The sequence below is a fragment of the Balaenoptera acutorostrata genome, chromosome 11, assembly GCF_949987535.1.
Source record: "Balaenoptera acutorostrata chromosome 11, mBalAcu1.1, whole genome shotgun sequence".
NCBI classification, from domain to species: Eukaryota; Metazoa; Chordata; class Mammalia; order Artiodactyla; family Balaenopteridae; genus Balaenoptera; species Balaenoptera acutorostrata.
Window position 1 is genome coordinate 66,133,610 of NC_080074.1, and position 13,004 is coordinate 66,146,613.

The 13,004-nt window shown below is 47.5% G+C and overlaps 2 protein-coding genes across 2 annotated transcripts; one reads left to right on the forward strand and one right to left on the reverse strand.

The window, feature by feature from the left end:
* Nucleotides 1-586: 586 nt before the first annotated feature.
* Nucleotides 587-4,471, forward strand: FKBP11 (FKBP prolyl isomerase 11). The gene is made up of 6 exons (XM_007179283.3): nucleotides 587-836; nucleotides 1,022-1,087; nucleotides 1,456-1,543; nucleotides 1,840-1,873; nucleotides 2,225-2,295; nucleotides 4,233-4,471. The coding sequence occupies exons 1-6, from the start codon at nucleotides 705-707 to the stop codon at nucleotides 4,448-4,450; spliced, it is 609 nt and encodes a 202-aa protein (XP_007179345.1). The 5' UTR covers nucleotides 587-704; the 3' UTR covers nucleotides 4,451-4,471.
* A 230-nt stretch (nucleotides 4,472-4,701) lies between these two features.
* CCDC65 (coiled-coil domain containing 65) lies at nucleotides 4,702-12,592 on the reverse strand. The gene is made up of 8 exons (XM_007179282.2): nucleotides 12,276-12,592; nucleotides 11,550-11,717; nucleotides 8,208-8,377; nucleotides 7,665-7,803; nucleotides 6,308-6,505; nucleotides 5,887-6,105; nucleotides 5,334-5,486; nucleotides 4,702-5,236 (listed from the first exon to the last, which is right to left on the reverse strand). The coding sequence occupies exons 1-8, from the start codon at nucleotides 12,405-12,407 to the stop codon at nucleotides 4,919-4,921; spliced, it is 1,497 nt and encodes a 498-aa protein (XP_007179344.2). The 5' UTR covers nucleotides 12,408-12,592; the 3' UTR covers nucleotides 4,702-4,918.
* Between the last annotated feature and the right edge of the window lie 412 nt (nucleotides 12,593-13,004).

A 13,004-nucleotide genomic window follows, 5' to 3' on the forward strand; every position in this document is an offset into this window, starting at 1 on the left:
AAGGAAGTGGTAATGTCAGAGGAAAAGATCAGGGATTCACCTCATCCTTACAGTGAAATAGCCTGTGCTCTTTTCAGTTACCTTAAGGACAGGGTGATGGGACAACACCCTTCCTCCTTTTGGGTACATGACCTCCAGAAAACCAAGCTGAAGGGCTGGATATGGGAGAGGGATACGACCTTTGGCAGCTGCTGGGTTGCGGTGGACCAGTCAGACACTGCCAGGATAGGTGTGAGGACACATATATCTTTAAGAGGAAAGACCAGAGCGCAAACTGGCTGGACTCAGGTAGTCCTGGGTTTGAATCCTGTCTCTGTCGCCACCTAGCTAGATGACCTTGAGCAACTTAACCTGAACACCCAGTTCCTCATCTGTAAAATGGAAACAAGTATGCCTACCTTTCAAGGTGGTTTTGAGGATTACAGACAAGTGTCTGGAACACAATAGTTAATCGTAAATGGGTGCTATTACGTTACCCAGCCCCTCGCTATGGGACCGAACGGCTAACGGACAGGTCAGAATCTCAGAGGGCAGGGAGAGCTCCCGCGGCCTCCTCCCTCCAGGAGGTGGGGACAAGGTGGAGGAAGGGCTGCAGGAGGAGGAGCTGGCGCGCGTCGCGACCCGCCCTGTCCCGTCCAGTCTGGCCTGGGCGCTGCCACCCACCAGCCTGTCCTGGGTGTCCCGTGCCCTGCCCCCATCCAGTCATGACCCTGCGCCCCGCGCTTCTCCCGCTCCGTCTGCTGCTGCTGCTGCTGCTGCTCTGTGGGGCGGTGTGCCGGGCTGAGGCTGGCTTCGAAACCGAAAGTCCCGTCCGGACCCTCCAAGTAGAGACCCTGGTGAGGAGGAGATAGTCCCGGGCGGGCTCTGTGGAGGTCGGGCCTCGTGAGGGGAATGCCGGGGTCTCAAGGAACCTGGGAGCGGGGAGGAGAGGCAGTGCGGGGACTGAACTGGGGGTGCTGAGTCTAGGGGCAAGAACGGGATCTTTGGTGGAGCCTCCGTGACTCCTGTAGTGCGATCCTAGGTGGAGCCCCCGGAACCGTGTGCTGAGCCTGCTGCCTTTGGAGACACGCTTCACATACACTACTCGGTGAGGGGCCTGGGGGGCCGGGGCGGGGCCTGGGGGGGCGGCGCCCTGCAGCAACACGTCAGCTTTAGCTTGGACACGTGGCAAGCGGTTCGCGAGTCACTCCGGCTCTGGGGGTCCTGCAGCACGTGGCCGGGGGAGGGGCGCTCCTCTTCCCTACTCTTTTTACCTGCCTGCTTTTCCGCCAGTTCCTCCCGGGCCCTGAGAAGTGAAGGGTGGAGGGATCTCCGAGAAGCGCCAGCCCTTTCTGCCCCGAGGGGAATGCTAGGCAGCAGTCGTAAGGGGGTTGCCGACCGAGGCCCAGGTGTGTGCGCGCCCTGCTGGGAGGGAGAGGTACTAGGTGTGTGCTCTAGAAGCTCTTTCCCCCACAGGGCAGCTTGGTAGACGGACGCATCTTTGACACTTCTCTGACCAGAGATCCTCTGGTTATAGAACTTGGCCAAAAGCAGGTGATACCAGGTATGTGAGCCGTACCTCCCATTCCACTTCTTCCCAACCTAAGCCCTTGCTTAGCTTCTTCAACTCCTAAGCTAGAGTGGAAATGCCCCCTGGAATAAGACCCCAGGGCTCTACCAGCCACCTCCTGAGGTTCAAACCCCGCTTCTAGTACTCCTCTTGCCCCATACCACATTGGAAGCCAGAGATTCCAGCAGTGGGGAGCTCAACGGAGGGTCCAAGGGGAGCCTTTGATCCTCCTCTCCTGGGATTTGGGGAATGTAGGTAGTTTCCTATTCAGTTGTGTCTTCTTCCTCAAGGTCTGGAGCAGAGCCTTCTAGACATGTGTGTGGGGTGAGTATCTGGGCAGGTGGGCTTGGGTACCCCCTCTGCATGTCTCTGCTATCCCTGCTCCTAGAGGAGGCAGGAGAATGGGCCTTGGCTTCACACTGGGCGGGTCAAGGTCACTGGGCACTGAGGCTTTGGATGAAGCCTCAGGCTTTCTGGCTGTGGATTTTGTTGGTGGAGTTGAGACATGTGGGGGGATGGACGCCTTGGCTGGTCAACCTGTTTGGTGCTCAGGTGGGAAAGTTCATGTTTTGAGTGTGAATATCCAGAGGGTTTTGTTGGTGGGGCTTCAGATGGACTGAGGTGGCTGGCCTACCTGTTCCCACCTCTGGCTATGACTCACATTCCTTCCCTCAGAGAGAAGCGAAGGGTAATCATTCCTTCTCACTTGGCCTATGGAAAACGGGGATTTCCGCCATCTATCCCAGGTAATCTGACTAGGCCTCTCTCTGTGGCTATCAAAATACCCAGTCCCGGGGACGTCCCTGGCAATCCAGTGGTTAAGACTCTATGCTTCCAATGCAGGGGGCGCAGGCTGGATCCATGATTTGGGAACTAAGATCCCACATGCTGCACTGTGCAGCAAAAACAAACAAACAAACAAAAAAAACCCAGTCTTTAAGAGCTACATACAAGGAGCTATGCACTTTGTCTGGAGCTTGAGAAGGTCTAAACCCAGTTTGCTGAAAGGTACAGGAGTGGCTGAGGCTTCCTTCTGCAGGGCCACCTTTTTCCTCCTCAGATCACCAGCAGGGACTAGGAACATATAACCTGTTAAAGCCACTGGCTTGTCCTCTGGCAGACAGCAACTTTTTAGGGAGGAGACACCTGCTTGAGCCACATGAGTCTGCTGCCTGTGCCACCTCTCCGAGAACTCTGGACTTCTTTCCTGCCCTTTTCCTACAACTCCAAACTGTTGTTTGTGCAGTTGGCATGGCTTCTCACCACATCTCCACCGTTCCTTTCAGCCTCCACCAGGAAAGCGATAGTAAAAATGATCACAGTCAAGTAATTCAAAACAAAATAAAACAAAAAACAACTTTTAAAATCCAAGCCTGGGACTTCCCGGGTGGTGCAGTGGTTAAGAATCCTCCCTCCAATGCAGGGGACTCTGGTTTGATCCCTGGTCAGGGAACTAGATCCCACATGCATGCTGCAACTAAGACCTGATGTAACCAAGGTAAATTAAATAAATAAAAATTAAAAATAAATAAGTTTTTTAAAAAAATGGCCAAGCCTACCCCCTAACTTTAAAAGCCCTCACAGGTCACTGCTGATACCTATTTTTGAAGGCCTGAGACTGGACAGATTTCCCAAGATGCATATCTCTTGCTTTTGGTTATAAGAAATGTTCTATTAGCGAAAATGACTTGTACTTCAGAGTACTGGGATAAAAGTTCTTATCCGAGTTCCAGCTTAGACAGAGACCCATAGAGAGGGTCAGGGGACTAAAGAGAAATTCTTTTACCCAAAATTCTGTTACCTCCTCATTTCCAGTGCTGCTTGTTTGCATTTCTCCCCCAACTCATTCCTGTCCATTCCTCCACTCCTTACTTCTTTTTTTTTTTTTTAATTAATTTATTTATTTATTTATTTTTAGCTGTGTTGGGTCTTCATTTCTGTGCGAGGGCTTTCTCTAGTTGCGGAGCGCGGGGGCCACTCTTCATCGCGGTGCGCGGGCCTCTCACTATCGCGGCCTCTCTTGTTGCGGAGCATAGGCTCCAGACGCGCAGGCTCAGTAGTTGTGGCCCACGGGCCCAGTTGCTCCGCTCCGCGGCATGTGGGATCTTCCCAGACCAGGGCTCGAACCTGTGTCCCCTGCATTGGCAGGCGGATTCTCAACCACTGCACCACCAGGGAAGCCCCACTCCTTACTTCTTAAACCACATCCTTCTTCCTCTCTAGCCCTTATGTTGAAACACCTATTTTTTTTTAAGAATCACATTGAGTGTGCTTATTGGTTGGTGAAATTTTAAAAAGTCTAGTTTAAATCCAATTAATTTCAGCCCTGCAAAGATTCTCTCCATGTGGCTGTTTAGAAATGGAATACAGTTAGTACAGAGGTCTCTAACTTACAAATGGACTTTACAAGTAAAGTCTTTCACAGAAAGTTTTCCTGTCCTGGCAAAGACCTGTCAGTGAATACAAGCCACACTTGTATATTTGAGGTAAATGTGACTATCACTAGATAGCTCATAACCCTCCTCTGCTTCTGCCTTTGTAAGAGAACTCAGCCCCACATTTAAATCTTGCCAGCTTTACAGTTGGTGCTGTGGTTGTGGTCTGCCCTCCCTGCTTTCATTCAGATTTGAGTCCTGGGTCACATGCACAGGGATTCTAACCTTCACCTCCTCTCTGCCTCCAGCGGATGCAGAGCTGCATTTTGACGTGGAGCTCATTGCACTGATCCGAGCCAACTACTGGCAAAAGCTGGTGAAAGGCATTTTGCCTCTGGTAGGCATGGCCATGGTGCCAACCCTCCTGGGCCTCATTGGGTATCACCTATACAAAAAGGCCAGCAGACCTAAAGTCTCCAAAAAGAAGCTCAAGGAAGAGAAACGAAACAAGAGCAAAAAGAAATAAACAATAATTTTAAAAAATCTTTGCATTTTTCACCCGATACTTTCTGCTGCTGCCTTTGTAAGTGGGAATAAGGTAAAGGGCTGGGGAGAAAGGGCATTCTTAGTTGGGTCTTGCCTGGCATGGGGGTGGTTGGAGGCTTTGGATCTCTTCTCCTGGCCCTCCTCTTCCTGTCCTAACTTACCCCAAGGACCATAGGATCTCTGGGTCCCGAACGTATGTGTTTTGGCTCCCATGGTGTCCTGACTCTGAGGAGCAATCCATCATTGAGAAGTAAGCCTCTGGGTAGTTGCTTAGCTATTCTCTTTACCCCCTAGGGCCGCTGTATTCCTAGTGTCCTCCAAGTAGACTGTTCTATCCAACATGACAAAGATATAAGGAGCTCATAAACTCCATGGAGATTTTTAATAACAAAGTCCTCAGGTCTCTCAAAACATTCTCTGGGGGTTGAAAAGAGATTTTCTCCTTGTATCACAGGATGTGGGATATCACATGGGCTGCTTCAATGATGTTGTAAGTGGTTGGAGGTTTTTTGTCACCTGGCTGGGCTGTAGGCGTGGACGGGGGCTGGGGTAAGTTGCTGCGATGATTGACGATAAAGAGTGGGTTGAGCTGGCTCAGCACTTCATCACTCACTGAGATGCCATCCAAGTACTGCTTGAGCATCTCCCGCAGCTTCTCATTGATTTCTAACAACTGGGCACGTCTGTGTTGAAGGCTCAGTCGCTCCAGTTTCACTTTGTTGTACCTTTTCCAGAAATTCTCCATCCCTATGTAGTCCATTATCACCTGGGAATTGAATTAAAGGGGGAAGGTGTGTGGTAGGACCCGTTAGCAAATGCAGCCCCAGCCTTGGGCGATGGCCTCCGGGCCCTAGGGGCCTTACCTTTCCAAGCTCCTCATTAAACTCCTCTGGGTCAATTTTCTCTATCTCCTCCTGCTCCTCGGGAGTCAATACCGACGAATAAAAAGGCAGCACTTTTTCTTCCTCTGTTTCAAATTTCCTACATATTTCAGCAAGTTTAAGGATCTTTTCACCCTATTGGAAGCAAGAAGAGACGTTTTATTAGGAAAGGGGGTGGGGAGGGCAAATAGTGGATTTGGTTCCCCTGCTTCAATCCAGGGGAGCTACTTATCCAAATGGGAGACAAAAGTAATGAATACATCCAACAGAGAGAGCTATGTGCCAAGCACTATTCCAAGTATTTTATATTCTTCTAAAATTCATTCATTATTAACTAATTTCACTTAAAATGTGAGAGGAGAGGGAATACAATACATGGAATTGTATACATGGAATACATGGAATACAATAGGCATTCCAAATGTGCACTCAGGCAGGAAGCAGGGGGAAGCCCTCTATGTCTCCCCAGCCCCTTTCGCTTCGCAGGGAGCCAGGTTCCTTGGTTTTGTTCTGGCTGCCCTCTCCCCTTTGTTACCTTGTCGACAATCTTCCTCAGGGCCTTGAGGGTGGCATTACTTTCCAGGGTGAGTTTGACTAAGTTCTCCTGTGATATTCCCCGGGCCTGAGACCTTTGGGCCTTAAGTTTTCGCAGTTGTACAAGGACCAACTCTTTGTCATCACGAATGTTCTGGTTCTGTTCTTCACTCTCGCGGCCGTGCACCATGATCTTGCCTTTTAAAATAATTATGGAATCCTAGAGGAACAGGGTAGTTTAGAGGAAACACTTGACTAGGTGAGAGTCTTCAGTGAGCAGGTAAAAGGACTGTCTGGGGACTGATAGCAGAGCATACCATCTTTCCCCAACCAGTGATGAGGCCCAGTAGAAACTGGGGAAAGAAGAACAGGGGATAGTGGAACAGGTAAAGCAGTGAGTCTTTCAGGTTGGCTGCACTAACCTGTAGTCTCTGTATTTTTTTCATCTGTGCTTCAATCTCTTTGGAGCTCTTCTCGTCCTTTACCTTTAGAGTCTCAAAGGCGATCTTTCGATCCTCTGTGGCATCAGTGTAATTCTTGAGTGCATCCTGGAACCTTCTCCACAGATCTTCTACTTTATGCTCCAGTTGCAGTCTTAGAAAGTGCTTCTCTTCTAAATTCTGGGAAGTGGCCCCAAAATAGCCAGTACTTGGAATTACCCTATTAGCACCCTTTCACTTCCACCAGCAACCTCCCCCTCTTGAACTGTTTGTAGCACAGCATGGTGCAGAGGTTGCCAGTGAAAATGCCTACAAACCAGGCAGACGATATAAATAAGCGCTGTGGGCTAGATGGGGCCTGTGGCGAACCAGAGAGGAAATGCTCCATTGGTGTGTGTGGGGGGGGTGGGAGCACAGCTGCTCAGCTTCACATGAATGTCTCCATTTGGAATGTGGCCCAGTGTTACCAGATCTTTACATTTTTCAAGGGAAGCTGAAAATTTGGATTTTTATGTGAAATCTTCCAATTTTTAAATGTAGAAAGCTTATAAAAAATTTTAATGAAACATTATGAGGCAAAATAAAAACAAAGCGGGGGCTTCCCTGGTGGCACAGTGGTTAAGACTCCACCTGCCAGCGCAGGGGACATGGGTTTGAGCCCTGGTCCGGGAGGATCCCACATGCCGCGGAGCAACTAAGCCCGTGCGCCACAACTACTGAGCCTGCGCTCTAGAGCCTGTGAGCCACAACTACTGAAGCCCGCGCGCCTAGAGCCCATGCTCTGCAGCAAGAGAAACCACCGCAATGAGAAGCCCGCGCACCATAACGAAGAGTAGCCCCCGCTCGCGGCAACTAGAGAAAGCCTGCGCACAGCAACGAACACCCAACGCAGCCAAAAAAAAGAAGCAAAGCGCCCCACCCCCCAAACCCAGGTCTGCAGGCTGGCTAAGTCTGCAACCTCCAGCGTGGTGGAAGCTCTTGGGGCCAAGGGACAGGAGAACTGAACTCTCCCCCTGGCTCTACCACAGACCAGCAGCATGACTTTGGCAGGTCATTTCACTTCTTTGGGCCTTAATTTCTTCATCTACAAATCACAGGGGTGAAGTCAGACAATCTCCTTGATGTGCGTTAGCTCTGAAATGCACTTCCTTGACATTTCAGAATGGTTCTCCCTCCCCACCAATTTTCACAAAATTACAAAAAGCAGTAGGGGTACCTACAGCGGCAGCAGGCATTTTATTGGCTATGTTGGTTAAAGGGATCTCTTCTAGCTCTACTAGCCTTGAGCAATTTTCTCTCACTTTCTCCCAGTTCCTGCCCGTCTGCTCTCCCTCTGTACCTTGTTTTTGAGATCGTCCCACATGCTCTGGAACTCCAGCTTGCTTTCGTACTCAGAATCTATGCAGTTCTGCTCCATGGCCATGAAGACATCTTGTAGGTAGTGAATCTCTTTTTCATGTTGGTCAATAATTGTCTTCCTATAGGAGATAAGATACTGTCCCTGCTCTGAGGCATAAAGCATAGGGATCAACAATGACAATGCAAAGCAGTATGTAATAAAACTATATGAATGGTACAAACTCTTAGGTACTGAAGAAGAACAGAGGGAAGGCGGGTTCTATTCTTTTCATGGCCAGAAAGAATGAATAAGATTATTTTGATTTTTGAATAGGTAATACATTCATATGATACAAAAATCAAAAAGTACAAAAGGTTGCAGTGAAAAGTCTCCTTCCCATCCCTGTCCCCCAGATAGGTAGATGGGTAGGATTTTGATAGTTGAAAGTGGGTGGCTGATTACAGGCAGCATCTTGACATAGGCGCTGGATAGTCCCCAGGGCTCAACCCCCCCCCCCCCATATCTCCTCTTAGGTCCCCATACCTTTCTGTCTCAAACTCCTTGGTTAAGGCCTCCAGCTCTACGTTGTAACTTTCCTCTAGGAGGCTGAGCCGGCATCTTTGCAGGGCCAAGAGCCGGTCGATGTTGTGCAAGTGGCTGCGCAGCGCGTGGGCGTACTGCTCCTCAGCTTCTGACAGGTCCTTCGCTAACGACTGGGTAGGAAACACAGAGTTACCATTTTGGCTGAATGGCATCTATGTGAGAAAATAAAAAATATGTTCGGTTAGCTAGTTCCTATTTTCCCTAGTCCCTAAAGCCAATTCTTTGGCTCTGGGAGCTCTGGCTCTGCCACTTTTGAATGTGAGAAGCCAGTGCTGGTGAAGGGGCCATGTGGAAGCATTCATTCCAGTCAACAGCCCAGCTGAGCTCCCAGCGGATAGTCAGAATCAACTGCCAGTCATCTTACACATCCAGCTCAGTCAAGCCTTCAGATGACTGCAGCCCCAAATGACATCTGACTGAAAACCGTACGAGAGATGTCAGGCAAGAACCTCCCCGGTAAGCTAAGTCAACCTGCAGAACCACGAGAGAGAGTGAAATAAACCGTTGTCGTAAGTCACTAATTTAGGGTGGTTTGTGATGTAGCAATAAATAACGAGAACACGTCCACTAGAAAAAAAAGGGACTGTGTGAGCATCAATATGGATAAGAACTGCAATGGATCAAAACATGTCAAATATGTTTGATTATGAGTTTATCAGGATACTTTTAAAAAATATCAGTTACCATTAGAGGATGCCAGACAACCGATTCTTTTTTTTTTTTAATTGGTTTAATAAAGGGAAGAGAAAGAGCATTTCTTGTATAAACTATACCTCTGGGTAACTGAATGGTAAATGATAGTATCTCTTTATAGAAGTATTCAAACTAATAAATGAAAAAAGAATACTATTAGAAAATCAGCATTTTGCAACCCCCAATGAATTAATGGATAATCAACAGCTGCTAACATCACAAATGTGCCTCCTAATAGAAGAACACAACACCTGCAAGCTTCTAGATCAAATTACCAAGACACAGGAAATACCGAGGACAAAGTAATATGTTAAACTACAATACAGTATACTATGCAGTTGTTAAAAAAAAAATGAGAAACTCTTTATGGGCTAATGTTGAATAATCCCCAGGATATATTATTAAGTGAAAAAGGCAAGGGGCAGAACACTATGTAATACTACCATTTGTGTAAAAAAAAAAAGGTTTACTCATGAAACTAAAATTATTGGGAGGGGCATTGAGTGGCTGAAAGGCACCAGTGGGAGGGAACTTTTCTCTATATAACTTTTTAATATAGAATTTGAATTTTGAATATTGTGAGTGAACTACCTATTCAAAAAAGTAAAACAAATTAAAGTGAATAAAGCAAAAAAACATTTACCAAATGCCCACATGATCCACTCACTGTAAACTACCACCTTGCTAGCTGTTACCTTATATGTTTAGTATGAAAAAGATCTGAAATAGGTGCTAATAATGGAAGACTAGTCACTCACTCAAGAAATGTTTACTAAACCTGCTATGTACCAGCACCGTGCTGGATGCCGAGGATTTAGAGATGAAAAGACATTCTCACTGCCCCCAAAGGAGCTTGAAGTCTTGCAGTAGGAAAAGTTATATAAGTAGAAAATTACAATAAATTCTGAAAAAACAAAAAACAAAAATAAAACCAGGTATAAAGTTCAGATTAAATTCCGATTTTGTAAATTCTGAAAAGAAATTACAGCATGGAAAATGCTATGAGGTTGATGATTTCCCAGTGACAATGGGATATAAAGGACTTAGTGCCTACATCTGACTAAGAGCACTGAGGAGGGCTTCATAGAAGAGATGTCATTTGTGTCACTCTTGAAGGAGAAGTGAGAGTTTGCCAGGAAAACTGGGGAGATAGGGAATGGCATGTGCAAAGGCACAGGAAAGAAGGCTGGCTATGTGAAAGGTACAGGTAGAGGCCAGATCATGAAGGGCTTTGATGTTCCTTCCAAGGAGTTTTGATTTTTTTCTGTAGAAGAGGGGAGCCACTAAGGAGATTTACGCAGTGGAGTAACAGGATCAGATATTTGCTTTAGAAAGATAATCCTGGTGAGGACTTCCCTGGTGGCGCAGTGGTTAGGAGTACGCCTGCCAGTGCAGGGGACACGGGTTTGAGCCCTGGTCTGGGAAGATCCCACATGCCGCGGAGCAACTAAGCCTGTGAGCCACAACTACTGAGCCTGCGCTCTAGAGCCTGTGAGCCACAACTGCTGAGCCCGTGTGCTACAACTACCAAAGCCCTCGTGCTACAACTACCGAAGTCCTCGCGCCCAGAGTCCGTTCTCCGCAACGAAGAGTAGCCCCCGCTCGTTACAACTAGAGAAAGCCCGCACACAGCAATGAAGACCCAACACAGCCCAAAATAAATAAATAAAATTAAATTTAAAAATTAAAAAAAGAGACTATTGCAATAGATAATGCTCGTCTCAACTACAGCAGGACAGTGGGGAAGAAGAGCAGGGTGTGACTTTGAAAAATATTTAAGCAGAAGATTTATACAAGACTTAGTAACAGAAGTTAGGAATGGAAGCAAAAGCTGGGATGATTCCCAGATTCCTGGGTTGGGTGATTTGGTGAATGGTACCAGCCACCCAAATAGAGAGTATGAGGAAGATCAGATGGTGGAGGACGGGAAATGGGGCTGGCTAGAGAAGGAGGAGCCCATGAGTTCAGTTTTGAGGACAGTGACACAGTCAGGAACAGATATCAAGGGATCCTGAATAAGGGATTTGGAACTCAAGAGAAAAAATCCCTTAGAAGAAAAGATGGTATGTACTCAACTCAAGAACCTCCCCAAAACATAAGGTTGGCTGATTGAATTGCTTAGAGATCCAGAACTGCTCTTACCGATGGAGATCTTCTCAACCTCATCCAGGGCCACTGAAGTTGAATCAAAGAGGCCAAACAGAATTTGGTTGAATAAAGCACTGGAGTGGGAATCAAGAAATCCGTGTGTAGTCACAGATCTCTCACTGACTAGCTGTGTGACCTTGAGCAAACTGGTTCCTGCCTCTGGAACTGAGTCTTCTCACATTGAAATGAAGGTATAGGACTAAGTTCAAGTCATTGGGTGATGTCTACTGTGCCTTCCAACTCTAATATAGTACTGGTTTGGGGCAGTAGATGACCAAGGAGAATGGCTCCTCTAACAGAGGGAGAAGGATGACAGCTCAGTATTCTAGTTTTCATTTCATGTGTCTTGGGAGGGCTTTAAGATTAATTACTTCACTAGGCCCATTCTATGAAGAGATCAAGACAGTCGTATTCAAGTGTTTCTTTGGGAAGAGAGCTTGCCTTGATGACACTGTCCTTGCAGTCCACCACTCGTTCAAATGTTTGGCTGAGGATCTCAATGTCCTTATGAAGCTCTCTGGTCTTGACTTCCCGAAGGACCGTCCTCCACTGTGTGTTAATCTTATTAAGGTTCAGAGCACTGTTGTGCTCCTCCTTGGCCAGCTTGTCCTGTGTGAAGGAACAAATAACCACCCCCTCCCAGAAGTCAGGGTTAAAAGCCCTGATACAGCACAACAAACAAGGTCACCCTTTTTCTTTTCTGAGGGACCAAAGCTCCTGATGGCTAACATTCAGGAGTTCCTGTTCTTGTTTTGGGAGGGTCTGAAGTAAGACAGGAGCAGCCCAATGGCATTTTAGGGAGGGCTAGGGTGAATTTCCTTCTGGGTGGAAGCATCAGAGCAGGATATTGTTTGTAATGACCCATCTCGAGGGAGAGTATCACAATTTCAGACAGCTCAGACAGCTGATAGCACCTACTGTCCCAGTTCTGGGGCTCAGGAGTGATTGTCAAGCTCTACACCACCTTCCTCCCTCCATGCTTCACAGAGAGCTACCCCTTCCCCCAGACAATATGGCCTGAAATCTAAGTATATCTGGGTCTTAAGATTTCCAGAGGAGCGGAGGCTAGCATGAAAATGAGGCTACCACAATGATAGGGTCAAGGCAACAGGACCAGTGCAGGGGGTGTGTGGGGTTGGGCAGAGAGTTAATGCAAAAATCCATCACCTTCAAGAACTGGTTGAGGAGCCTCTCTTTCTTCTTGGCCATCTCCTCCTCTGCCAGCAACTTCTGCTGAAACAGAAGCAGCTGCTCCTCATCGGACAGGGGCATCTTGGCCTTTTTCCCTTTCTTAGACATAGCTGGATCTGGGCGAGGATCCTCCGCCTGCCAAGGCCAGCGCTAGAGGGGGTAGGAGGAAAATGTCCCCAGAAAGGTGACTTCTGGAACTGCCCCTGGAGGGTAGTTGGACCTTAGATCTCAGACCTCAGGCAAGAGATAGCCTGGGATAGCGGTGAAGCAAGGCTCCCAAACCAAAAGACGCATCTCCGTCTCCTAGCAACGGGGATCTCGCTAAGATGGCGCTGTAACGGCTAGGGGAAGAGGTCTTGGCTTGGAGCGCCCTCTGCCCGCTGGAGGACCGCAGTCAGTTTTTGAGAGAGGGTCTTTTACTTCTCAAAATCCCTAGCTTCCTAAATGACCATTTAAAAATCTTTTTTGGATTATTTTTCACATAATGACCATATTTTAAAATACAAGTAATAAAAAATTTTGGAGATATACAGAGAAACAGGAACCCTCATACACTGGTGGTGGGAATGCAAAATGGTACAGCCACTTTGGAAAACAGTTCGGCAGTTTCTTAAAATGTTAAACATAAATTTACATTGTGAACCAGCAATTTCACTTGCAGACATCAATCTAAGAGAAATGAGAGTGTAACCACATAAAGACGTG

Coding starts and splice junctions, on each gene's coding strand:
- CCDC65 (XM_007179282.2), bottom strand. CDS start 12,407: ATGTCTAAGAAAGGGAAAAAGGCCAAGATGCCCCTGTCCGATGAGGAG. Junction 11,718..12,275: donor TCCTCAACCAGTTCTTGAAG/GTGATGGATTTT, acceptor TCCTTCACACAG/GACAAGCTGGCCAAGGAGGA. Junction 6,106..6,307: donor AAAAAATACAGAGACTACAG/GTTAGTGCAGCC, acceptor CTGTTCCTCTAG/GATTCCATAATTATTTTAAA.
- FKBP11 (XM_007179283.3), top strand. CDS start 705: ATGACCCTGCGCCCCGCGCTTCTCCCGCTCCGTCTGCTGCTGCTGCTG. Junction 1,544..1,839: donor CCAAAAGCAGGTGATACCAG/GTATGTGAGCCG, acceptor TTCTTCCTCAAG/GTCTGGAGCAGAGCCTTCTA. Junction 2,296..4,232: donor ATTTCCGCCATCTATCCCAG/GTAATCTGACTA, acceptor CTCTGCCTCCAG/CGGATGCAGAGCTGCATTTT.